This window comes from Suricata suricatta, chromosome 11 (genome assembly GCF_006229205.1).
Source record: "Suricata suricatta isolate VVHF042 chromosome 11, meerkat_22Aug2017_6uvM2_HiC, whole genome shotgun sequence".
Lineage (NCBI taxonomy): Eukaryota > Metazoa > Chordata > Mammalia > Carnivora > Herpestidae > Suricata > Suricata suricatta.
In genome coordinates this window covers 43362948-43390024 of record NC_043710.1, presented here as the reverse complement: position 1 = coordinate 43390024, position 27077 = coordinate 43362948, and the positions used below count along the sequence as shown (strand labels likewise).

The window sequence follows — 27077 nt, the reverse complement described above, 5'->3', positions numbered from 1 at the left end:
ACACACACACACACACCACATCTTCTTTATCCATTCATCCATCGATGGACATTTTGGCTCTTTCCATACTTTGGCTATTGTTGATAGTGCTGCTATAAACATTGGGATGCATGTACCCCTTCAAAACAGCATACCTGTGTCCCTTGGATAAATACCTAGTAGTGCAATTGCTGGGTCATAGGGCAGTTCTATTATTAGTTTTTTGAGGAACCTCCATACTGTTTTCCAGAGTGGCTGCACCAGTTTGCATCCCCACCAGCAGTGCAAAAGAGATCCTCTTTCTCCGCATCCTCGCCAACATCTGTTGTGTCCTGAGTTGTTAATGTTAGCCATTCTGACAGGTGTGAGGTGGTATCTCAGTGTGGTTTGGATTTGTATTTCCCTGATGGTGAGTGATGGTGAGTATTTTTTCATGTGTCTGTTCGCCATCTGAATGTCTTCTTTGGGAGAAGTGTCTATTCTTGTCTTTTACCCATTTCTTTTTTGGATTATTGATTTTTTGGGTGTTAAGTTTGATAAGTTCTGTATAGATTTTTAATACTAACCCTTAATCTGATATGTCATTTGCAAATATCTTGTCTATGCCATCAGTTGCCTTTTAGTTTTGCTGATTATTTCCTTCACTGTGCAGAAGCATTTTATTTTGATGAGGTCCCAAGGGTTCACTTTTTGCTTTTGTTTCCCTTGCCTCTGGAGATGTGTTGAGTAAGAAGTTGCTATGGCCATTGTCAAAGAGGTTTTTCCTGCTTTCTCTACTAGAATTTTGATGGTTTCCTGTCTTAGGTTTAGGTCTTTCATCCATTTTGAGTTTATTGTGTATAGTGTAAGAAAGTGGTCCAGGTTCATTTTTCTGCATGTCACTGTCCAGTTTTCCCAGCCCCACTTGCTGAAGAGACTGTCTTTATTCCATTAGATATTCTTTCCTGCTTTGTCCAAGATTAGTTGGCCAAACATTTGTGTGTCCATTTCTGGGTTCTCTATTCTGTTCCACTGATCTGAGTGTCTGTTTTTGTGCCAGTACCATACTGTCTTGATGATTACAGCTTTGTAATACAGCTTGAAGTCCGGGATTGTAATGCCTTCAGCTTTGGTTTTCTTTCTTAAGATTGCTTTGGCTATTCGGGGTCTTTTCTGGTTCTATACAAATTTTAGGATTCTTTGTCCTAGCTCTGTGAAGAATGCTGGTGTTATTTTGATAGTGATTGCTGTTTTATAGATTTCTATGGAGAAGAGATCTTTTTCATTTTTCGCTGGATTTATTCTTAGATATTATGTATTTTATAACTATTGCAAGTGATAACTTTTTTAATTTTCAGGGTTTTTTTATTAATTTTTTAATGTTTTTATTTATTTTTGATACAGAGAGAGACTGAGCATGAGAGGGGGAGGGGCAGAGAGAGAAGGAGACACAGAACAGGAAACAGGCTCCAGGCTCTGAGCAGGCTGTCAGCACAGAGCCTGACGCGGGGCTCGAACCCATGAACGTGAGATCTGACCTGAGCCGAAGTCGGAGGCTTAACCGACTGAGCCACCCAGGCGCCCCTAATTTTCAGTTTTTGTCACTGGTATATAGAAATGACATTGATTCTCGCATATTGACTTAGTATTCAGATACCTTGCTAAATGCACTTACTTATTAATTCTATTAGTTTATGTATAGATTACTTTGGAGTTTTTACATACTATTATGTCTTCTACCAACAATTCCCTTCCAATCCTTATGCCTTCTATTTCACTTTATTGTCATATTTCACTGGATAGAACCTGGTGATAGTAGGCATTCTTGCCTTATCCCAGTTTTGTGGGGAAAACTTTTATTTATTTATTTGTGTGGGGGAGTTTTTTGATGTCTCATTTTTAAGTATGATTTCTGCCATGGCTCTTTTGTAGATTTCTTTTTTTATCAGGTAAAGAAAGTGCTATTCTTAGTTTGCTGAGTGTTTTTTTAAGTCATGAATGGATATTGAATGCAACCAAATGAAGGTTCTGTATCTATGAAGATATACAAATAGTTTTTCGTTTTTTCTGTTAATGTGATGAATTGTATTGATTGAATTTTGAATGTTAAACTACCCTTGTATTCCTGAATGAACTCTACATGGTTGTGATATGATATAACTGGATATAAGGTTAATATTTTGTTTGAAGTCTCTACATCTGTGGTTATGAACAAGACTGTAGTTCTTTCTACACTGTTCCCTTCAATTTTGAAGTGGAATTTTTTTACCCCCACCTGACTCCCCTTTTATCCTATATGTAGACTTGATTTGATAGGCTTTGCTTCTATTATTAGCTTAACCAACTTTCCCCCAGGACCTCTATCTTCTCTCCCACTGACAATGCAAAAAGCCTTCCCAAAGATAAAGCAATCATGAACCAAATCCCAGTTCAATCACTCACCGATAATGTGTCATTGACAAGTTACAGAGTTTCTCGGTGCCTTTCCTCATCAATGAAATGGGATTGAAAAGTAAATTGGATAATAACATACAAAAGCACCTGGTACAAACATATGCATTGTTATTCCTATTTCTCACTACCTCTTCTATATACTCCCTAAAAACTCGCAAACACAAAAGAGCATTGGCTTACTTACAGAGTTTAGGCAGCAGTTAAGATTCAAACCTGAAAAATGAACTAATAGGGATGGGAGAAGTCCATTCTTTTTGCTAAACTCTAAAACACAAAGCAGTTATTTACTGCTCCTGCTAAGTTTTTAAATACAAGCTCCTAGGTTTTTTTTAAATTAGATAAACATTGTGACAATCTATCATCCAAAGTGCTGCAGTTCCTTCCCTGAAGCTTCAAACTCAGGTGTTAATGTTGTAGTAAACATTTGGAAGTTGTCCAGAAATATAGCCTCTCTCCCATATATAATAATACTTATGTAGAAAAGTCAGCTGGGAAGGACACTTTTAAATAAAGTTCCCTTTTCTAAAAATGTAACTGCAGTACAATTTGTCAGTACACAATGAACATATAACCAGCCTCTAGAGCAGCAATGAGGATGGGAGTTTGTGGTGCCGAGATTATGGTTTTTTACCTCCTCTATGAGAATCAGATAATTGGCTAGGTTTTAAAGTTATGAAATAAATCAGGAGCTAGAAGTTCAGAAAAATAGGGCTGGGAAGACTGAATTCAAAGAAAGCAGAATTTATGAACAGCAAGAGCAAATACTTTCATTTGTTGCCTCGGGCATTAGACAGGCACCACCTTACTTATCACCTGGCATCCACACTCAAGAGCTGATTCTGGTGACAGCCATGCATGACATCAGAATGACCTCCTAACTAAATACGGAGTAGAAAGGGCACGGCCTTAAGTTTGACAGAGCTGGTCATAATTTTAGCTCTGGCACTACTAGCAGCTCAGCTCCCTCATCCATAACATGGGGATGTTCACTGACCTACCTAACAGGACCCTTGTGAGAACGGAGGGATGTTAGTTAATGCCTACAAGTGCCTGTTGCAGGGAATGTACTCAATAAATGGCAGCGGTTGTAATAATGATCCCTATAGTGATAATAATGGCAACAATTATGATGACAATAACAACAGAATCAACACCCATAGCTTTGGGTGGAAAAGTGCTGAAGGATCATTTTTATTTTCTAAGACTACTCTGCTTCCAGAAACAGGAAGAGTAGCCCCAGCTGGTTCTTGTCTAATCTCCAGACTGTTACCTTATAGGTCTCTGGGCCCAGACACGTGATCTTAGTTGAATGAGTCATGTCTAATTTCCCCAAAAGCAGAGCTTGAGGAAAGGACTTTGGTGCAGGAAGTTTATGTAGAAGGTGATCCAGGAAGCGGGAGTGAAGGGACTAGAGTGGAATGACAAGGGAGAAGGAAGAATCAAGAGTGTATTTTGAGGTCATTGGCATAGCATACCTCTGAAAAGTGTACAGAATGCCATCCAGAATTATCCATGAGCACCCACCCCTCCAGAGGCTGAGGATTGTCTCCAGGAGCACTAACTTCCCGACACTCCAGGCACTTGTTTGCTGGCCAAGTGACCTTTCAGAGCTTCAGAGAAGGCCTCGAGTCAGTAAATGGAAAGAAGCGCAGTACACTGGAGGTGGGCGCTCACTGACAGCATGACTGTGTTCTCACACCTGCCAGTGCTTTCCTGTCAGCCCCCAGAAAATAGAACCTGAACCCGGATGATCAGCTTGTGTCAGGGGCTCTACTGCTTGCTTCTGGGAACTTCTGTATAGCTGCTATTTTCCCACCACTTGCTCCACCCACCCAATGGACTTCTCCGTCCTGCCCCTCCCCCACACTCCGTGCTGACTGCCACTGGAACCACAACTAAGCTAACCATACTACCTAGAAAATTCAGCTATCCTCTAAGACCTTGCCTTACCCTAATAGACAGACCCTGTGAATGCTCCAGTTTGCTCCCAATCTCTACCTTCCCTGGCGAGATGAAATATCAATATTAAAAGCAACTATTTATTAGGCTGCCTGGGTGACTCGGCTGAGTATCCAACTTCAGCTCAGGTCATGATCTCACAGCTCATGAGTTCAAACCCCATGTTGGGCTCTGTGTTGACAGCTCAAAGCCTGGAACCTCCTTCAGATTCTGTTTCTGGCACTCTCTGCCCACCTCCCACTCATATTCTCTGTCTCTGTCTCTCTCCCTCTCTCTCTAAAGTAAAATGAATAAACATTTAAAAAATTTGAAGAATAAGTAACCATTTATTGAATGTTATGTACCAAGAACTGTACTATTTATATATGGATTTCCTTCTGCGATACCCAGTAACAACCCTAGAAAATAGGCACTACCATTATTTCCACTTCACAGAGTCTTAAAAAACTTGGGAAGCTTGTCAGGGTCACACACTAGTACATGGTGGAAACAGGAGTCTAATGATGACCTTGATCTAGAGGTCTCCTTTTTAATTCAAGATATTTGAAATAAGGATAAACTGATCCATATAACTGCATGGATGAGTGTCAAAATTATGCTAAGTTAAAGAAGCCAGACTCAAGGGGCTACATACTATATGAGTTCATTTATGCTATGTTCTAGAAAATGCAAAACTATAGGGACCAAAAACAGAACTGGGATTAGAAGAATGTGGTTGAGTACAAAGGGGCACATGGTGATATTTTTTTTAAGTAGTAGAACCATTTTATATTTTGATTGTGATTGGTTATATGATTTGGATGTATTTGCCAAAACTCACTAAGCCATACTTTTAAAATGATGATGTTTATTGAATTTAAAATATATTTTTATTTAATTTTTAAATTTTTTTAAAGTTTATTTATTTTTGAGTGACAGAGAGAGAGCATGAGCAGGGGAAGGACAGAGAGAGAGGGAGACACAGAATTTGAAGCAGGCTCCAGGCTCCGAGCTGTCAGCACAGAGCCCGACATGGGGCTCCAACCTATGAACTGTGATGTGAGATCATGACCTGAGCCAAAGTCAGATACTTAACTGACTAAGCCACCCAGGTGCCCCTAAAATATCTTTTATTTTCTAAAGAGAAATAAAGCAGGCAGTAATTTTCTTCTTTCTTTTTAAAGTTTATTTATTTACTGGAGGGGAGAGAGGCAGAAAGAGAGAGAGAATTCCAAGCAGAGTCCGCACTGTCCACCCAGAACCCATTGTGAGGCTCATACTCACTAATCATGAGATCATGATCTGAGCTGAAAACAAGAGACGACATTTAACTAACTGAGCCACCCAGGCACCAAACAGCAATTTTCTTCCGATTGCTCCAGCAATTGCCCAACTTTGGGAATAGAAGGGAGCAAAAGTCGAAGTTTGAAAGACTTGGTAGAATAAATGAGCTAAGGTGGGAGCTCAGTATCAGCTTGCAAAGATCTGAGAAAGACTTCAAGGAGAGGACATGGAAACAGAGCGCTTAACTTTCCCAAAAAGCCTGGAGGTGTGGGAAATACAAAAGACAGGCTTTATGGGAAGAGACTAGTGACAGAAAGACATTTTTTCACTCAGAATGAGAAAACCTGAACCTCTTTACTTCAAGGGAAAAGCTCCTCAGTGAAAAAGAGATTAAACATAGAGTTTACCCATATATTTACCATCTCTAGCATTCTTTATTCCTTTATGTAGATCTGAGTTTACATCTGTTTTCATTTCATTTCAACCAGAAGTCCTTTAATGTTTCATATAGTGGAAGGATGCTGGTACTATATTGACTCAGCTTTCATTTATCAAAAAAGGTATTTCATTTCACCCTCATTTTTGAAGGATATTTTTGCAGGATATAGAATTCGAGGTTAACCATTTTTTATTTCTTTGAGAACTTCAGAGGTGTCATGTCATTGTCTTCTCTCTTGTCTTATTTTTGAAGCCAGCAGTCATTCTTATTTTTGTTTTTCTGATCATAATGTGTCTAATTGGCTCTGGCTGCTTTTGAGACTTTTTTATGTTTTCTAATGATCATTAATTGATTATAATGTAGATAGGTATAATTTTCTTTGTTTTTATCATGTTTGCAGTTTATTGAGCTTCTTGGATTCAAAGGTTGCATTTTTCATCAAATTTGGAGTAATTTCAGGCATTATTTCTTTAAATATTTTTATACTGAATTTCTCTATCCTCTCCTGGGATTCCAATAACCCTTATCTTAAACAACTTATTGTTGTTCCAAAAATCACTGAGACTAGTCATTTTTCTAGGGTTTTTCTCTCTGCTTCATTTTAAATTGTTTCTATCACCCTGTCTTTACATTTACAGACCCTTTTCTTTGCCATATCTTAATACGGTATTATATTTTCCAATTCTAGAATTTCCATTAGGTTTTCTAACACAGTTTCTTTCTCTGCTAAGTGTCCTCTTCTGTTTATCCATTATGACCATCTCTTCCTTTCCTTTAAGTCTTTGAACTTGATAGAAGGTGTTTTAAGGTCTTTGTGCGGTAATCCTGACATACCCATCATCTCAAAAACTCTTTTTGTGACTTTTTTCCTCATGATTTTAGATCATATTTTCCGGCTTCTGTACTTTTTAGTACTTTTTTATGGTATGATGGAAATCGGTGAGTAACTGAATTTGTTGCTGCCTTTTAAAGAATATGGAGTTTTGATCTGGCAGATGGTTACTTTACTGGAATATCTACTTGTTTCATTTTTGAGGCTTGTTTTCTAAACTTTCTTAGGGTGAGTCTAGAGTGGTCCTTACTCTAGTGCTAAAGTATGTTTTTCCTAAGTTGTGGCTTTTCCAGCGTCTCAGTTGAATGCCCAGAATGGCCAGTGAGTTTTCTCAAATATGGATGGTTAGAAGTCCTACATCCTTAGCAATGTGTGACTTCTGCACTCTCCATTCAGCTCTTAGCTCCCAGGTAGCTATGTTTTCAGGCTTATGAAGTTCTGTCCTGCACAGGGGCAGCTTAGTGTTTAGGCAAAGACTTACAGCAACTCCTATGCATATTTCTGAAGTTCCTTCTCTGCACAACTTCCTCCCTTGTGGCATTTTTACCAGTAAATTCTTACCTATCGGCCTCAGCATCCTCAGATTCCTATCTTTGCCTCCTCAGCTCAGCCAGACTGTCATGCTGCGCTGTCATCCACCTTCCTCTACCACAGACCAGAAAATGTCTAGGACAAACAGAGGGCTCACCTCTTCTGCTTTCCTTCTCTCAGGGGTCACAGTATTTTTGCTGTCTATTTTCTAACACCTGAAAATTGGTGCTTCATATATTTTACCCATTTTAATAGTCACTTATGTTGGGAGAGCTAGCCCAGTGCCATTTATTCTATCAGAGTCAGAGGCAGAAGTTGTGTGAGTGTACATGACTTTGGAGGTTGTCTGTAGATAAAACGATCTTATTTTCTTCTCTATCTTTCATTGCCTTCAAGATAAAAGAAAACTTTTTATTAAGGTATTCATGTCCCTTCTGATCTGCCTGGCTGACTGGTTTCATTGCTGATCATCCCTTCTTTACAAATTTTCTCTCTCTCTCTCTCCCTTGACCTACCTGTGGCTTTCCATGTGTTCCTCGCTTTCTCTTATGCGATGCTTTTGCACAGAGTGGCCCTTCTACAAAAATCCCCTTCCCTTCCCCGCTAATTGCCTTGCCAACTCCCACTTACCCTTTAGAAGGTAACTCAGACGTCACCTCCTCCAGGAAGCTCTCTCAAGTACAGTGTGGGTTAAATATCCCGCATGTGTGCTATGATGTCACTCTGCTTTGCCTTTATCAAAGCTGTATTATGTACACTTTATTGTAATTGCCTGTTGTGACCTGTCCTCCATGCCCTCCCACCAGCCTCCAGACTGAACATCTTAAGGACCAAGACCAAGTCTGATTCTGCTCAGAGACTCCATGGCCTAGCACAGATTTTGTCAAACCTTTTCTCTGAAGGAACAGATAGTAAATATTTTGCAGTTTGCAGGCCAGTTTCTGTTATAACTACGCATCTCTGCCACTGGAGAAGGAAAGCAGCCATGAACAATACATAAATAATTGTGAAATATAAAACTTCATTGGAAAAAGACAGGCAATGGGCTGTGGCTTGCTGGTTTCTAACCTAGCATATAGTATGCCTAGTAAACATTTATTTAGTGAATGAATTAATAGAACAGAATATTATTATTGGAAGCCTCAAAGGAAATGCAAAAGGATACAATGAATTGTATCCGTGCAAGGGTTTTCCCTAGAATGGAAACGTGACACTTTCCTTAAGACCTTGAGGAAGGAAAGAAGACTCGCTGAGTGAAAAAGGCAGAAAGATAGAAAGTTGAGGAATTTCTGGCCAAATCAACAGATCTCCCCATGCAGGATGTTTTTCCAGGAGGCCGTACTGGGATGGATCCTGGAAACCAGAATAGCTTGGTTAGAATGAGTTCCTGAAGCAGCCAAGTGCAGGGAGAGCCAGGGGGCAAACACAAGCTGTGTCTTGGGGAGCACCCAGGGGCAAACCAGAGGAGCCGAGTTCTGTAGCTGAATCCAAGGCATCAAAACTCCTGGCAGATTCTGGAACTGAGCCTGGGGAGAGAATAACAAGGACAAGAGGGAAGTGAGATCCAAGACAACTTTTATGAATAGGCCTGGCGGGTCCACAGCGTTTTTCCGTTGGTTACTGGCCGCATGATACCTAGATAAATCTGTGGTTGGGCTAACCTTGGTCTTCTCAGGAGAATTAAGTGAGAGGGTTGTCCATTTAGAGATAAAAGGGTAAGAGGCAGCTGGGACTTGAGGATTGGAGAAGTCCTGGTTCAGCTATCATAGCAGATCCCTAAGGACCCAACCAGGGCCCAAACCAAAGATTTGTTGAGATACATTGGATGAAGCTCAGGTTGGGTAATGGGACATTGTAGCAAGGAAGACACTGAGGTTGTAGGACATTCTCCAGTGAAGCGCTCTGAATGTTATGTCAAGGAAATGCTTGGATGGCTTTCGCAGGATTGAGATTGGCAAGGGAGTGTGGTCACTGGCAAAGCAGGCCAGGATATCTGGGCTGTTACTGAATACCTTCCATACACAGAACACTTCAGAGAATGCATGTACGTGCAACACACCACCTTCTACATAAGACAAAAGCCAGACATGTTTCTTCTTTCATCAGTAATGGCCTTTTAGGCATCATTGTGAATTTAGATTCACTGGTAATTTAGCATGAGCAGTGACAACAGATAAGGTGTCAGAAGTGAGGTTATTACACGTATATCTCTTTGGAGGGGCTTTTCACACAAATGCACCTGGCTGGCTATCAGTATCTCAAACTCACACGTCAAATCATTTCCTCCTCCCAGCTCTCCACCTGCCTCTGTCCCATCTATGCCTCGTCTAAACTATTGGGAATAAACATCTACATCCAGGTATGTGTGGGCCACTAGAATGCTGCTGGAACTAGAGAGAGGTGTGCTAAACTAAAGAGCTGCGGCCTTATCTGAGAGCCAAAGAAGTTAGTGACTGATGGTCTTTGTTTCTCTGCCTCTGCCCCTGCCCTCAAGACTGAAGCCCTAGTGTTTCACCAAGGACCTCTGCCGTAGCCTCCTTGAGTGTTTCTTTAAGAAAGCCACAAGTACGTACCTCGTCTCCCTCACCCCAGGCCTCCTGATACCTGGGGCTTCTCCTCTTTCCTCCCTTATTTCCTGGAGGGTGCTGGGGCCCAGTGCATGACCCAGCTAACTGGGTGTGCCGAGCCACCTTAGTCTCAGGCCTCAGACCCATTTAGATGGGTCCCCTGAGATGATTCCCTCTTGGTTTCTCTTTCAGCTTCAGGACTTTGCTTCTGGCATCCTGTCATCTCTACCTACCAATTCTAAACCAAGCTGCCCTCCAACCACCTGCTCAGATCTTTTTTGCTCTCCATGCCTCCCAGAAACCTGTCTGGATTTGCCCCATCCTATTCATATTTAATGGACTGGCTAATATTTATCAAACCCACTTTATGTTCCAGCCATTAGTCATGACTTGGTGGACTTCAGCCTTAGAACAACACCAGGAGACTGGTCACGTCAATATCCAGATGAAGAAAATGAGGTGGAGAGTGATTATTGACGTATCCAATCTAGAACTGAGCTTCAGAACTGAGCCTAGAATACACAGTTGTCTGACTCAAAAACCAGAATTTTAACTACTTCACCAAACTGCTTCCCAAAGACTGTCCAGTCTTCCCTCTTACTGGTTTATACCTCTTATCCTGTTTTTCCGTTTCTTCTCTGCTGCCCTGAGTCAGACCCTACACAATGCACACTGGGATTGTTGAGGTGTCTCTCACCCTGGGCCTTCTCCCTTCTCATCACCGGACTCATCCTGGATAGGGTGCGGTGTGGTGGAGAGCACAGCTCTGACCCCACACAGATTTGACCTTGAATCCCAGTGCCCTCAGTCATCTACTCTTTGATCTTGGGTTAGTTCACTTCTCTGAGTCTGGGTTTCTGCATGTGAAAAATGGGAATTCTGATAGCCTCTTTATCAAGGAGGTTCTATCTTTTTTCTTTTTTCTTTTTTTTTTTTTTGAGTGTTGGATATGATAATATCCCTGGCACAGTGCCTGGCACTTAGTAAAGGCCCAATACATGCTAAGTATTGGCATATGATTCTTCCCAGAAGGAAACTTTCATCATGTTTCCCCCTTTCACAGTGGACACTCAGTATCATCCTTGACCCAGTCCTGACTTTCCTATTCATCTTATCTCTTTGCTTTCTATCCCTCAAGTCCACTAAATAGTTTCTTCTGTTTCCTGACCTCTCGGTGGAATGTAGGGAAAAGAACGTGTGCTCTGAGATCAGGCAGACCTGGGTTTGAACCCCAGTTTTGATGCTTCCAACTTTGTGTGCTTCGGCAGTTTCCTTAACATCTCTAGGTCTCAATTTCCTTATCTATAAAATGAGAATGACGTTGGAGTGAGGGTTACACCTACGAATGCATTTACACCTGACACCTCATAGGTGTTAATGCTCATATGTATGTTATTACCAGAATGCCTGCTCCTCCTGTCCTATGAGTCTTCCTGGGGGAGCCTCCTTCCACTGGGAAAGTTTCCTTGCTCCTCCATCTTTATTTAGATTTCTCTTGTGGATTCCCATAGTGCTTTCCATCTATAATAATACTGAGATCTTTGCTTTGTACAGTTCTTTAAATTTTTCTTAGTTCTTTCTAAAACCAGCCCAATTAAATTGCACAACTTTGGGAGATAGACAACCTAGTAAGTATTGCCCCTATTTTTAAAAGGTAAACTGAGACTCTGAGAGAGTGAATGACTGATTCATGGTCATGCACAGAGCCATGAATTCTTCTGGCTCTTGGCCACCAGTGACTCTCTCCCTGTACCATCTGGCATTTGAGTGACTGCCATTCACCTGAGGTTATCACCCTTTCTAATGTTGTGGATCATTTTCCATGGGTACCTGCCTTGTCTCCCCAGGGAGAAGTCGGGTCCCTCCCCCTAGCCTAGTACCTTGTAGATATCTGTTACATGGTTGATGTCATTCAATGGATTGGAATTTGACTTAATGTGATATGTTGCAAGACCATTGTAGGAAACTAACAACTAAATTGATCAGAAAATTGAACTGATACAATGACATTTTATTCAAGTGTAAGAAACCACAAAGACAGATCCAATTCTCGAGGCATGTGCTTCTCTGTACTCATGCCTTTAGGCTTTGATTCCTTGGATGAGGGAAATTTGGAGTTACCTGCTGCATCCCCTCTCCTCTGTGCCCTGTTTCTGTAATGTCCCTGACCATGTTGGATTGTGAATAATCTGCTCAACCATCTGTTTCGCCACCCCCAGGCTACGAGTCCCTCCAGTGCAAGCACCTTATCCAATTCCTGTCAGCATCCTGGACTTGCCACTGTGCTTGGCACATAGTAAATGGAAGTTGAATGAATAAATCAGAAAGACCCATCTGGGTGCATCCCCTCATCTCCCTATGATTGTGCTCATTCCTGTTCTCTTATCTTATTCCATAGTACATAGATTTCTTATCTCCTGTACTGAATAAAAGGCAGGTTTCATGTTTTACTCATTTTGTAGCCTCCCTAATAACCAGGAAAGGAGGAAACTATAATTATTGAGTGTCTATTGTGTGCCAGTAGTGATTTCACATATATTATCTCATCTTTTAAAAATTGAATTTTATTCTTATAATGGGTCAGTAAGGTAGGCATTGTCATCCTTGAATTACAGAGGAAGGAGCTGAGACTCAGGGAAATAAAGTAATTGGAATTTGACCAAGTTTACATAGCTAGAAAGTGGCAATGCTCGCATTTGAATCTCTGCAAGACCAATGCCTTTCTTTTTTGTTATTGCTTGGCATTTGTTTTTTTAATAGCATGCAGGTTAGCTGAGTGTGTTAGCCCAATAGGTGTCAGGAACTCTACTGAGCTGAAACTTGAATTTAATCTGTGCAGGCTTGCTCCCAAATGCTTCAAGCACATATACTGCCACCTTCCCCTTTGATTGTTTGCATGAAATGCTTTTGGAAGCATGCACTAAGCATTCACAACGCATCAGACACAAGGCTAGGCACTAGGGACACAGTGCTGAGGACAGGTTTCCTCAGGAAGGTTATAGTCTGGTGGGAAAACAGACGTGTAGCAGTGATCATAAATGTTACCTGTGCTATGGGGAGACAGGAGACAAGACTTAGGTCAGTCTGGGGGGATCCTGGGGGATTCTGGGTAAATCATGAAGGAGGGATGAGAGTTGACCAAGCCAAGCAGGAAGAGAGCATAGAGGGAACAGCATGTGCTAAGCCCCTTGAGGTGCAGAATTGTAGGTCTGGGAAAAGGGGGCATTTTGGTGGAACAAGGCAGAGGACACAAGAGACACTGAAGCTGGTCTCCCTGTGTTCACAGTGTGAACCGAAGGTTGCAAGTGGCTCCCTGCCCTTGTCCCTACATGAGTAGTGCTCTTGGCTTAGATGACAGCCAGGACCGTCTCCTCACCCAGGAATGAGTTACAGAAATAACTGGCAGCATATCCATCTGTCGTGTCTGGGGAAATGATGGATGAATACAGTGTTTGCATTTCCCTGATGTGTAGGAAATAATGAGCAGGCGATTGGGCAGGCCTGCATAGTGACAGCATGTGCCTGGGGCGGGGCACGGCAGCCCTCAGCAGGTGAGAGGGTGCCCATGTTCTTGATGTGCCCCTGGAGCAGAGAGCTCTGGGGGAGCAGGGAGCCCATGTAAACTGGACCAGGCCCTGTTCAGAATGGTTTTCTTACGTGGTGGGATAGGGCAACGAGTTCTGCCATCCCGGGCCACAGTGGGGTGAGCTTCAAGTGTCACTTGTGTCTACCTAGTTCAAGTTTTCCTCCTCACTATGCCTGAAAATGTTCTTTAACTCAGGAATTTATAAGTCAACCCAAGAATGGTTGAGAACTGAACTGGCCTTATGATGGATTATATTGTTCCTTAGGTGGCATATACATATATATATGAGTGTTGATGTGTATATATGTACACACGCATATATATACACATATGCATATACATATATACACACATATACATCATACATATACATATATACATACCATACACATGTGTGTGCATCACACATATACATATGTGTGCATCATACATATACATATATATATACACACCATACATATATGTGTGTATACACACACACATCAACACTCATCATAGGCAGAAAAAAAACCAGTGCAGTGCTGATGCTGAGTCTCTTTTCCTCTCCCTCCTCCCCCTGGCACCTGGAAAACCCCTCAGCCAGTTTTGTCTCTGTCCTTTCCAGATTTTGTTCTGTTCTCCCCCGCGTCACCCACTGGTTCCCTCCTGCACCCCCTACAGGCACCTTCCCCAGTGATCTCACCAGACCACTATGGACCAGTGCCTTCCACATGCCCTGACTGCCTCTCCCCATCCTCTCCCATGGCTAGTCCACCTACCCCTCATCCTGGAAGGCACAGAAAAGCCACCTCAAAGTCAACCATGCTTATTTCCAAGAGCTGCCCAAGCTCACACTCATTCCCTCAACTCTGCTCCTTGCTCTCCCCCCACAGCTCCACACTCCCATTTTGCTCCCTCTAATGCATTCTTCACATGGCTGCCTGGATGACTTATCTAAAATTCAGATGCCATTCCCCTGCTCAGGACCCTTCAGTGGTTTCACACCCTTTCAAATGACATCCAAACTCCTGAGGCATGTAGGGCAGAGCCGTCCATGAGCAGGCTCCTTCCTACCTCCCTGGCATCGTTTCCAACCTCTCCCCTAACAGTTGGTGACACAGCGATGCTAAATTACTTATGGCTCCCCAAACACACAGTGTTATTTAATGGTTCTGAGTCTGCCAGAAATAGCCTCTCCTCTCTATTCTGTCTTACAAATCTGATCAGCCTTTACAAGTCTCTCTGAAACCCTTTCCTGAATCCCTCCCAGACAGAAATCATTCTGTCTATTGTGGATTGTTGTCCTGTCTACATATTCCCAAGACCTTCTTGCTTACCGCGATGGTCTTATTCATTCCTGAATAGCGCAGGGCCTATCACAGAGTGGGGCTTTAGCCAGTGCTGGTTGAATAATTGGCAAATTACACTTTCTTTACAAGTGCATTTAAGGGACTCCCATGTTAGCCACAGCCACACTGATACCTGCACCCTGATTGGCTTTTCCAGGTCGGGCCAATCACTGGTCTGCAATCATTGGTGGATCCCACTCCAAGAATTATGTGCTGTGGGAGTACGGAGGATATGCGAGCGAGGGTGTCAAACAAGTTGCAGAATTGGGCTCACCAGTGAAAATGGAGGAAGAAATTCGGCAACAGGTAAGAAAAACAATCACAGAATGAATGACCCCCAAACCAGGAACACAGTCAACGCATCCCTTAGATATCTTTCCTGGGGGCTTGGAATTCACAGTACAATGTGCTGGAAAATCAGGGCCTTAGGAAGCAAAATCTCTTTGCTGAGTTTGGGAGTTTATGTCAATTTGGGGACAGAGACACACATGTCTATCTTGTCGTCTCAAATTTTCCATGACTGTGTTTGCATCTTCTTCAGTTTGTGCTAAAAGCGGCTGCTGTGGCCGTGTTGGTGGGATGTGGCCTCCTGAGAGTCAGTGCAGTGGCTTATGGTTTTCTTGCGATGATCCTTGAGAGGGTCACAGGAGTGACACTGACGTTGTCTACACCAAAGTCACCGTTCCAAAAATACACTGCATGTCAGCACATGCTTCTTGCAACTATGCCTTGGGGCGTTTACCAAGTTAGTCAGTCAGTAGTTATAATAGTTGTGGACTGAAGATCTTTTATGTACCATGTCTGTGTGCCATGGGCCCAGGAAATGTACCATTATTTAGCCTACCCCTCCCCCATCCCATCACCAGTTAAGGGAGAAATAGCCCATCATTCTTTTTGATTCGCTTGACTGACAGTGCTATCGTCCCTCACGAAAAGCACTAGAAAGAGGCTTAAGAGGGATCCAGGAAAAAGAGCTGCTGTTTTTCCATGGCCATTCACAGGCTGTACTGTGGGGAGGTGATGGGCCAGCTCTGGCCATCACCACCCACAGAAGCCCTTCAGGCCTGAGAGAGCTCAGTGGACACCCCGGCTCACTGCCCGCAAGCGCTCAGGAGGGAAGGAAGAAGGAGCAGGCGTGCTGGGGATGTGGTTGGTTCACAGCACGGTTCACTGCGAGGCTGTCCCACTTCGCCTGAGACTGCAGGAGGCCAGGGGGACCTGGGCCCATGTCTCAGGACAGGTGTGTGCCCAGAGACCTGAGCAGCACAAGGCAGGCTCAGCCCAGACCCCCGGTGCCTCCCTTTGAAGTCCCCCGTCGGGACTCCAGGCTGCCCACAAACTAAACTGAATGCAACACAGGTCACCCTGACTCCTCCGATAATCTCCTAAAGAATCCTTTTGGACCAGAGTCCAAAAATGCCCAGGAATTAGCTTATGCTTCTTATTAATTTGATTTAAAGCCTTTTCTATGCTCTTGGGAAAAAAATGTCTAACCAGATGTTTCAAGATTGCATGTTATTCATCACAAGTTTATCCAACCAATTAGCCAGTGTTTCTCTGACTCCGGCTGGCAGGCTCGTAACTGGCATAACTCATTCAGGCTATGGCATGGCACATACATCTGCGAAACCACGGAAGGCACCGTCTTTTTTTTAACTTTATTTATTTATTTTTGAGAGAGTAAGTGCAAGTGGGGGAGGGGCAGAGAGAGAGAATCCCAAGCAGGCTCCAAAGTGTTCATGCAGAGCCGGATGCAGGGCTCAAACCCACAAACCGTGAGATCGTGAACTGAGCCAAAGACAGATGCATAACTGACTGGGCCACACAGGGGCCCTAGAAGGCATCATCTTGGTCCTAGTCTGTCCAGGCTGTCATGGAGGAGGACCCTTTGTGATTCTGAGGGTCCTGAGGAGGGGCAGCCTCCTTCAGCCTTCTTCTTGAGAGATTTCTGGAGAGAAGGGAAGCACGTTTGAATCGTGAGAAACTGGGACCAGTTCTGCCAGCAAACATTATTTATCATGTGTCATAGCCATAAAAAGTTTGGAAGCTGATGGATGGGACCCCCTGCCTTAGAGTGTCCCCCTTAAGAAACCATTCCTAACCAGCACACATATGGGATGAGCTTCTGTGCCACTCAGTGTGCCTTTCCCAGCTGGCCAGTATTCCTGACATTAAATCATAATAAGTTTAATTATGAATACTGCACATGGGAGTTAAAATCCCACTGAACATACCTCAGTGTCTATCACCGTCTTTCAGGCCCTGTGGTGCTGGTATCTACTTTTAGCTCTCATGTCTAATCTGAGAAGACAGCAGTATTATCCTAGTTTTACCAATAAGGAAACTGAACCCCAGTCAATAGCTAGAGGATACTAGAACTTGAACCCAAATCTGTCTTGCTCCAAAGCTTGTACACCGTACCATGTATTTAATTTGCAGGGCCTACTGCAAAGCGGGGCCCCTTGTTCAAGACTTAAGAATTCTAAGATGGTGATGCTGTAAATTTCTTTCTTTCTTTTTTTGGTAAGTTTCTTTATTTTGAGAGAGAGCATGCATGTGAGTGGAGAAGGGACAGAGAGAGCAACAGAGGATCCCAAGCAGGATCTGCACTGTAGTGTGGGGCTCAATCCCACAAACCACAAGATCATGACCTGAGCCGAGATCCAGAATTGGATACTCAACTGACTGAGCCACCCAGGTACCCGATGCTGTGAACTTCATAGCACGGGGCCCTAGGGGCCTGCTAGTCACACACACTTGAAGCTGGCCCTGCCAGTCCACTTCCCTGGCAAGTACAGCAGCCCCACAGAGAAACCCCTCTCATCAGCCTTTGAAATAATCCGTTTCCAAAGCTCCACTAGCAGTGCATCAAGCCCCACGGCCCCTTGGAAAATCAGCCAAAGAGAGTGATTTCCAGGCCCCTTTAGTTCCAAACCATTCCTGATTCTCAATATTGTTCCCTGAAAACACATAATTTACTATATTTTTCTATAAGTCAGGTAAGAAACAACATAAAAAAGAGCAAGAATATGAATCCTCCCAGAATATAAATGTGTCCTCTGAATAACTGGGAACTTGTTTGAACACGTCGACAAACTAACACTGTTCTCAGCCTTTAATGCTTTATATCCTACCAATCACTCTATCAAAGAACCTGAGTCCAACAGGATGAAAAAAAAAGCCCTTTTTTCCCAAGAAAGACATTTATATGCTTACTAGCATTCTCTTATTATAGACTTATCACTCACCTGCAAGTTTCAAGGGCATTAAAAATCACAGTGGATATTGGAAGTAAATCTTATGCTAATGGCCTTCAAACACAAATGAACAAAAATAATAATCCCATTAGTAGTGGAAAATTGTAATAATATTATTGAGTATAAATTTTACTGGCACTCTACAAAACACCAAGAAAATTAATGAATAATTACAGTCACATTATTGGCCATTGTAACACTGATGGCCAGAAAGAGCCTGGGAAAGACACAAGGCAGAGAGACAGAGTGTCCTGATGACCAGTGGGGACTGTGGATTAGAAATAATGAGCTCAAGTTAGACTGACAAGTCACAAATAGTAACCCAAGGCAGGTGGAGGCAGTAGAGAATGGTGGACCAACTTGTAGGTAGACCCAGGAACTAAAAGTGAACCGATAGTGCTCACTGTTAGGAAAAAGTTGCACTGGGTCCACCCACCTACAACATGCATACCAGGCGTCTGGTTCTCGGACATCAGTGCCCGTTCACCATGTCAGTCATGCTAGAAACCTAGGCATCATCCATGATTCTCTTCCCCCCCGCCCCCCAACTTTTGCCTTCTCTCCAAAATTCATCCAGTTCACTCCCTCATTACTGCTGCTCCATTAAGCCATCCTCATCTCCTGCCTGAATTATTGCACTAGCTTCCTGATCTCCCTTGCCTCCAGTCTTCTTCCTCTTATCCACACTGCTCTAGGACCATTTCAAGAAAACACAAATCAGATTATTCCATTCCCTCTGACTAAGATGTCCTAACTGACCGTAAGATTAAGTTCAAACTCCTTATCATAGCTTGAGAACCCGCCCTGATCCAGCCTTGTCTCCCCTCTCCCATTTTTTAAATTTATTTATTAAAATGTTTATTTATTTTGAGAGAGAGAGAGAGCAAGCAGGGGAGGGGCACAGAGACAGAGAAGGAGAATCCCGAGCAGGCTCTTAACTGTCAGTGCAGAGCCTGAGGCAGGCCTGATTACCTTTTCCATTTTATTTCCTCTGCTCTACACTTTTCCCATCCAGAACCTCTTTTAGGCTCCCCAAAGAGCCATGACCCTCTCGCATCTGAGTCTTCCCTCAGCCTGGAACATTTTCCAGCCCCCCTTCACCTGGTGGACTCCCAATTATCCTTCCAGGCTCAGCTCATATGCTGTTTCTTCCTGGAAGCCTTCCCTGATTCTGTACAAAATGGGTAACCTTGCCAGGTGCTCTCACAGCCCCCCTGTACCTCCCTGTAAGTCTTTGTTGGGTGTCTCTCCTTCACTATAATGCAAAGTTCAAATCTGTGCTTTCCACCGTAGTAGCCTCTGAGCTAGTGTTTGCTGCTTCATGAATGTTTCTTGACTGTATTCATGTATTCACTCAGCTTGACTGAGCACCAACTGAATGCCAGGCATTACAGACACAGCAGGGATCAGATGATGCTCTGCCCGTGTGGAGTCTACTTTCTAACGGGGATGCAAAGGAAAAAATGGGTTAAATAATTAGAAATTAGGGTAAGTGGGGTGCCTGGGTGGCTCAGTCAGTTGAGCATCCAACTCTGCCTCAGGATCTCACAGGTCATGGGTTCGAGCCCCACATTGGGCTCGCTGCTGTCAACACAAAGCCCACTTCAGATCCTCTGGCCCCCTCTCTCTCTCTGCCCCTGTCTCACTCACACTCTCTCTCTCAAAAATAAATAAAGCATTATAAAAAAGAAATTAGGGTAAGTAAAAAGAAACCAACAAGAGGTGACACAGAAACCAGTGGTAGGGAGGGACCTTTTTAGATAGTGTCCAGGAAAGGTCTCCCAGAAGAGTGAACATCAAGCTGAGACCCAAAAGAAAAGGATAAGGGAAAGGTCACTCTAGATGATGACAACAGCATATGCAGAGGCCCTAAGTTGAGAAGAACTCGTCGTGCTTCAAGACCTAAGAGAAGACCGATGTCGCAAGGGCAGAGGGAGGGTGGACAAGTGTGCCACAGTATGAGACTGAGTGGAACCAACGGTCCTTCATCTCCACGCAGGAGAAATTTTCAGGTGGGGTGGGAGAGGCTGATCCAGGAATAACTATTCCCACGTAGGTTACTTAGACTCTTCAGGGGACTCTGCATCTGCTGGGGGAATGCAGAGGCTGGACTCTGGCAATCCTTGATGCGCCGTTTCTGAATCACCCCAGGCTTTAACGTCCCTATTTCCTGTGGTCAGAGACACATGTTAGTTTCCACATTACTTGGGGAAGCTGACTCTGGAGCACCTTCCCTGAGCTTCCTGAACTCCCGGTGCAGACGCTCTCCTAGACTGAATCATCCCTGCTATCTCCTTCCCTGTCTCCAGGTAGGCGGTGTGTCCCTTGAAGGCAGACACTTGGTTTTCCTCACTGCCACAGTCTCCTTTTCAAACCCACCTCTGCTTCTGTTCATACCTACTCTTTTGCTTTATTACGGTTTCTTTTATCTCTTCAATTTTAAACATGTCTAATCGTCTCCTTCAGATTACTCTTTTATCTCAGGGTCTTACAGATTTATCTTCCTTAGCGTTGAACTTGATGTCTCTCCCCATCACTAGTTTCCTCGTTTGCTTCTGGATTTTCACTAGCCTCCAGCAGATGCTCTTCTTTTTTCCAGCAGGCATCTTATATGCTCAAGTTGTAGTGCTTCCTTGGGGTGACATCGTATTTTCACCTTGTCCACCCATGTTTTATGTCATTTCTCAGCTTTGGAGCTCCCCACCAAATGCCTAGTATAAATACAGACTCTGTACTTACACATAAGAAAGGCTGGGGTTTCCGGTACCTGAAGGTGAATTTTTACTCAGAGGCCTGGACACAGCACAAGCTTGCTTGCGCCTTCCCGGGGTGATTGGTGGAAGGCTTTCCCATCCCCTGTTCACAAACAGGCAGCCCTTCAAAATGTGCAGCTTGATGCCCGGGGCGTCTGCCCACATCTCATCTAACATCAGCCTAAGACTTCTCCTTCTCTCCCCACATGGCCTTAAAACCTCCCCCTCTGCCCCTGGGGCCCACATCCCAGCTCATGGCCCCAACAGGCCATCACATACCAGGTCCTGTTCACTATTCTAGGTTAGACTTCCCTCTCCATTTCTGGCATCCGGGAGGTTTTTCTAAATTTTTCTAAGTTTTTAGTTATGTATTTTAAAATTTTTATCCATTATGTTTTGTTACTTTTTTCAACATTTTATTTACTTTTGAGAGTGTACAAGTGGGAGAGGGGAAGAGAGAGGAGAGAGAGGATCCGAAGCAGGCTCCATGCTGATAGCAGTAGCAAGCCCAATGTGGGGCTTGAACTCACAAACCACAAGATCATAACCTGAGCTGAAGCTGGACGCTCAACCACCTGAGCCACCCAGGTGCCCCATCTAACATTTAAAAATAATTTTTTAATGTTTGTTTATATTTGAGAGAGAAAGAGAAAGTGCATGACCAGGGACGGGGCAGAGAGGATGATGGAGACAGAATCTGAAGCAGGCTCCAATCTCTGAGCTGTCAGCACAGAGCTCAACATGGGGCTTGAACTCACAAACCATGAGATCATGACCTGAGCTGAAGTTGGACTCAACCAACTGAGCCACCCAGGCGCCCCACCCTGTCTAACATTTCTGTATGTTTAAAGTGGGAGGGAGAAAGCTGAGCTTTTGTGTCAGCTCAGTGTTTTGTGTTTTCTGTTTGATGTCCACTTAATATCTCCAGCCCCTAACATGGCGGCTCACGCCTAGTAGCTGCTCAACAAATATCTGAATTGATTAACTGACAAGTGAGTCACAAATGCTTCTTGCATAAAACCATGAGCTTTCAATGACCACTCACTCATGGGAAATGCCCTAGGAAAAAACCACTCCCGCTTTTATATATCTCTGGATTCAAGGCTTCCTGACTGTGAGAGGTCAGATGATGGTGGGGCCTAAAACAGGCATTGATTATTTCATTTCAGGGGGCCTTGCCTTGGCCGATGACTTCAGCCAGCCAGCAGGGTTGTCACACCACCTGTGGCACAAGAATCAATAAACAAGCAGGTGTTCTATTCCTTTAAAGTTAAAATAGCGTATAAGGCTCCGAGAAGTGGCCAAAAGGGCTTGAGGGCTTTCTTTTCTCATCTCCTTCAAAGATTTAAATCACAGTCTACCAAACATTTGTTTTTCCTGATGTTTGATTTTCTAAACTTTTGATCACTTTTCTCTAATCAACACCATCGCTTTATTTCTCATGTTTTCCATGGATTGTGACATGCTGCCTCATCTGGTTGAGAAAGCCACTCACACACCCACACACACTCATTACCAGCTTTTGTTTGTGACAATAGGGCTCCAATGACCTTCGGTACTTGGGAGAAGTAGTACTGTATAAAACTGTAATCAGTGCCTATGAATCAACATTGCCTGTGTTCAGTTCTGACTCCATCAGTTACTATGTGACTTTGGCAAGCTGCCTAACCCCTCTGTGCCTCGGTTGCCTCTTCTATGAGATAAGGATGGTAATAGTGCCAACTTCAGAGGGTTACTGTGGGAACCAAGTGTACTGATATGCGTGAAGCGCTTGGAGCAGAGCCTTTCCTGTAGAAATCACCACCTAACTGTACCTATCATTGCCATGTTTTCATGGTTGGGTCCCCATTCCCTCATCAGTAAATCAGGGGTTTGTCCTCAGATGGAAAAGCTTCAGCAAGCACTAGAAAAGCCAGTGACTCAAATTGTTCAAGTTCATCATGTCAGTCCTCAGCCTGAGAATGGCCAGAGAAGGAAGACACGGCTCCTTTGTCATCCCCCAGGCTCTGCCTCTGCCCGCCTCTCCTCCCCCTGCGTGACAATGCCAGCTCCCCATATGCCCCAACCCTCTGTCCCAAAGCTGACCCTAAACAATTTGAGGACAGTAACCTCACCCTCATATCAAAAAGAAGCCACAACAAAATTCCATACCCATTTCAACTCTATCCCTGTCCTCAGACTCTTCCCCTTCCTTGGAACAGCCTTATCTGTACATCTGCAGGAGCTAGTTCAATGCCACCTCCGGAACAAGCTCTAGAGTCAAGAAAATGCTCGTATGCAAAAGGACACAGCCATAGGTTGGACATGCAGACAAGGCTCCCAATCTAAGGAAGGAGGTGGTCTAATGAAACTTCTTTATTTTACATAACAGGAACCGACTCAAACTAAATCAAGAACCAAGGAAATTTTATGTAGGGACAAAATAGAACTTAGGAGAACCCAAGGTAATACTGAGTGCAAAAAGCCTCAGGAGAGCTGTGACTGGAAGGCATCAAGCTGAGACAAATTATCACTCTTCTCTCCCACAACTCCACAGCCCCCCAAAGTCACATAGTTTTTTCTATGTCCTTTCTTTTTTGAGAGAGAGAGCACACATGTGTGTGCACATGAGTCAGGGAGGGTCAGAGGGAGAGAGAGAATCTTAAGCAGCCTCCATGCCCAACATGAAGTCTAACACAAGGCTCTATCTCACGATCATGACATCATGACCTGAGCCAAAAATCAAGAGTCAGATGCTTAACCAACTGAGTCACCCAAGAACCCCTTTTCTATGTGAATCTCTTCCTCCATCCTCAATAGATCTGCTTGCTGTCCCTGCTTGCTGATGTTGCACATGGCCTCAAATGGTGGCTAATAATGTTCTTCCTTGGATTTCCATAGCCAACTGAGGCTTTTTGGTGACTCTTAGCTGAAACACTAGAAAGACAGATGGATCACTGGACAGTCAGTGCACTGGCATTCCTGTATCATATATTTACCCCTAGTCTAATCAGTGGCTACCTCCCTGTAAAGAACCACCTGGCTTGTTACTCTATATAAGAGCGGTGGGTAGGGCAGTTTTTACAAGAAAAAGGAGTGGAAAGTAGAAGGTAAATTGTTGGACACTTCAAGGCAGTAGTAGACTGGCAAGAATTAGAACAGATTGCAGAACCCCAACCAAAACACCAGAATTCAGGGCAGCATGTCAGGCCCGTAGGAGCAGAAGGAGGAGCGCTAGAGAGAACACAGGCAGCATGAAGAGAGATTAATAGAACCCTGGGATGTAAAGCTAAGCCAATCGGGCAATAAAATGCTGGGTCTAGAGATAGGTTCAGCCACCGAGAGGGGAAAAAGAGAGATCAGAGAAAGATATGGGGATGGAGAGCACTGTCATGACCACAAGTTGCCCTTGACACTTGCTCCCTTGCATTGTTACTTAAAAACCATAAAAACAGTACATGGCAAGTAGCTGGGCTTTAATGTGGCCTCCTAAGTCTTTGACCTTGAGTAAGTCACCTAACCTTCACTGAACCTTAGAGTCTTCATTTGCAAAATGGCGATAGTGAGAATATAAACTGCATGTGTTGGTTATGGAACAATATGTGTAATAATACACATACAGCGCCTATCATGGGAAAAGCCCGTTATTGCTTTTATTATTGGAACAAAAAAATAAAGTTGAAGGATTTATCATCCTCTTTCCCTCCCACCTTCTAAGATGCTTTGGTTTATTGGGTGGGAATGCAACCGGAAGAGGTAAACTGTGCTACGGAGAAGGTGCTAGAGGATGAAGACCACGTCAGAGAAGTGAGGGAGGAAGGAAGGCCAGGAAGCTGAGATGGTATTAGAACTGTGAAGAATGAGAAGAGACGTAGTTGAGCAGCTGCCATTTGGAGTGGAAATCAGGGAGAGAAGGAAAGACCCAAAGAAGACTTTTCATGAATTTAATTTCTACAAAAAGAGCCATCAAAAGGGAGTAAACCCTTTGCAGAGCGCTGCGTGAGGTAATTTACCCTCTGTTGCCTCCTCGGGAAACATTCAGTAAAGACCTGGGGTGGTGCTTTTCACGCTTCAGATTGGGTAGATTCTTTTAGATATATCACCCATCAGCCCAAAGCCCCCGAGGGTGCCCAGTTTTATTTGGTTTACATTAATATCACTACGCATACCTCCTTTGTCCTTCCCATCTCATTCAAGGCTTAACCCCGTGGAGGATGTCCAAGTGGGGGTGCAGTTGATAGAAATAAGGTGGTTCTGAGAGTGGGGATGGAGAAAGGAGTTAAATAAATGCTCTCAGTCACAGACACTTGATACAGAAATTAGAACATCATTTGAAAGGTGTGATTTCAGTCATATGAAGCCTCTTGTTTGCTTTCAGTTGGGTCTTCAAACAAATCCAAATCGCAGTAGGACAGGCAGCCAAAGTGAATCAGCAAAGCCTGTTCTCTAATAAATCTGGCGCGGGCTGCCTTTGCTGGAAGGAAGCGGAGCCGGCCTCCTAGCAGCAATTTTCAGCCTCCGCAGTTCTACAGCAGAGCATCACTGATCCCTGGAACTTTCCCAAAAAACTTTGTATGAAAGAAACAGGGGGCAACTTTATTCAAAACATATAGATTATTTAACTCATGGGAAAAAAAAATCTATTTTTATAACAACTGAGCCAAAATATGGCAAACAGAAGGCAAATTTAAATAGGGTATCATTAATAAGCTGCCTTGATATTTAAAGGGCAGTCTGGTAACGATCTATCAAAATTGGACTGTTTCTTTTTTCTTTCTGTGGCAAAAAGACACGTAATATTTACCACCTTGACCATCTTTAAGTGTTCAGTTCAGCAGATTCAGTGTATTCACATTGTTGTGTGTATATTTTCTTTATGACTCAACATAGTAAATCTGTATCTTGGAGTTAATCTTTCAGAAATATTCTCACACAAAGGTGTGTGGGGAAGGATATTCATTACGGCATTGTTTATAAAAATAAGAGATGGAAAGAAACCAACTTTTATCAGCAGGGGACATGCTAAATATTCTGGCTGTGTTTACAAAGTCCAATACTATGCAGCTATTGAAGAGAATCAGGCAAGTGTGTATGTGCTGGTATAGAATGCTCCCCAGTATATACTGTTAGGCGGAGAAAAGCAGGACAATGTCTCTAGCTTGCTGCCATCTAAGTCAGAATCAAAGTATTATATGCACATATAGCATTTTAAATGCATAGACTATCTCTATGAACACACACCAGAAACTCATTGTTTCTAAAGCAAAATGGGAGAGTAGGGACCAGAACTGGAATCTGTATTTACATTTTATCATATACCCCATTGTACAAGTATACATATACATGTAGCCTTTTAATTGAATGTTATGTAAATAAACAAAACTTTGATATAAAACTAAACATTGAAAAAAGGCCGATAGTTCACATTTAGCCTGTAGATTTAATATGCTCCCTTAGAAACTCAAATAATTTTTAAATTATCCAGGCTGATTTTATGGAAATGAAAAATCAACTAGTCAAGAATAGCCAGAAAATGTCACAAAGATAATAATGATTGGAGGGGAGAAGGGAGAAAAGACTAGCCAAATCATATATTTGCAAATGATATATCCAATAAAGGGTTACCACCCCAAATATATAAAGAACTTCTATAACTCAACACCAAAAAAGAAAAACCCCACAGATAATTTAGTTTTAAAAATGGGCAGAGGACCTGAATAGACATTTTTCCAAAGAGGACATCTAGATGGCAAACCAACACAAGAAAACATGTTCAACGTCACTAATCATCAGGGAAATGCAAATCAAAACCACAGTGAGATAGCACTTCACACCAGTCAGAATGGCTGCTATCAAAAATACAGAAATAACAAATGTTGGTGAGGATGTGGGGAAAAAGAAACCCTAGTACAGTGTTGGTGGGAATGTAAATTGGAATAGTCACTGTGGAGAATATGGAAGCTCCTTAAAAAATTAAAATAGGAATGCAACTGATTTCTGTACATTGATTTTGTATCCTGCAACTTTAGTTGCATTCCTATACACCAAAAATGAGGCAGCTGAAAGAGAAATCAAGAAACTGATCCCATTTACGATTGCACGAAAAACTATCAAATACCTAGGAATAAACCTAACCAAGGATGTAAAAGACCTATATGATGAAAACTATAG

General features: G+C 43.1%; 1 protein-coding gene across 1 annotated transcript in view; it reads left to right on the top strand.

The window, feature by feature from the left end:
* Nucleotides 1–27077, top strand: part of SPON1 (spondin 1) — a 258449-nt gene that overhangs the window by 131011 nt on the left and 100361 nt on the right. Inside the window, exon 6 of the mRNA XM_029956974.1 lies at nucleotides 15075–15223. Within this exon, the coding sequence (XP_029812834.1) occupies nucleotides 15075–15223 (149 nt within the window). The remainder of the gene's footprint in view (nucleotides 1–15074; nucleotides 15224–27077) is intronic.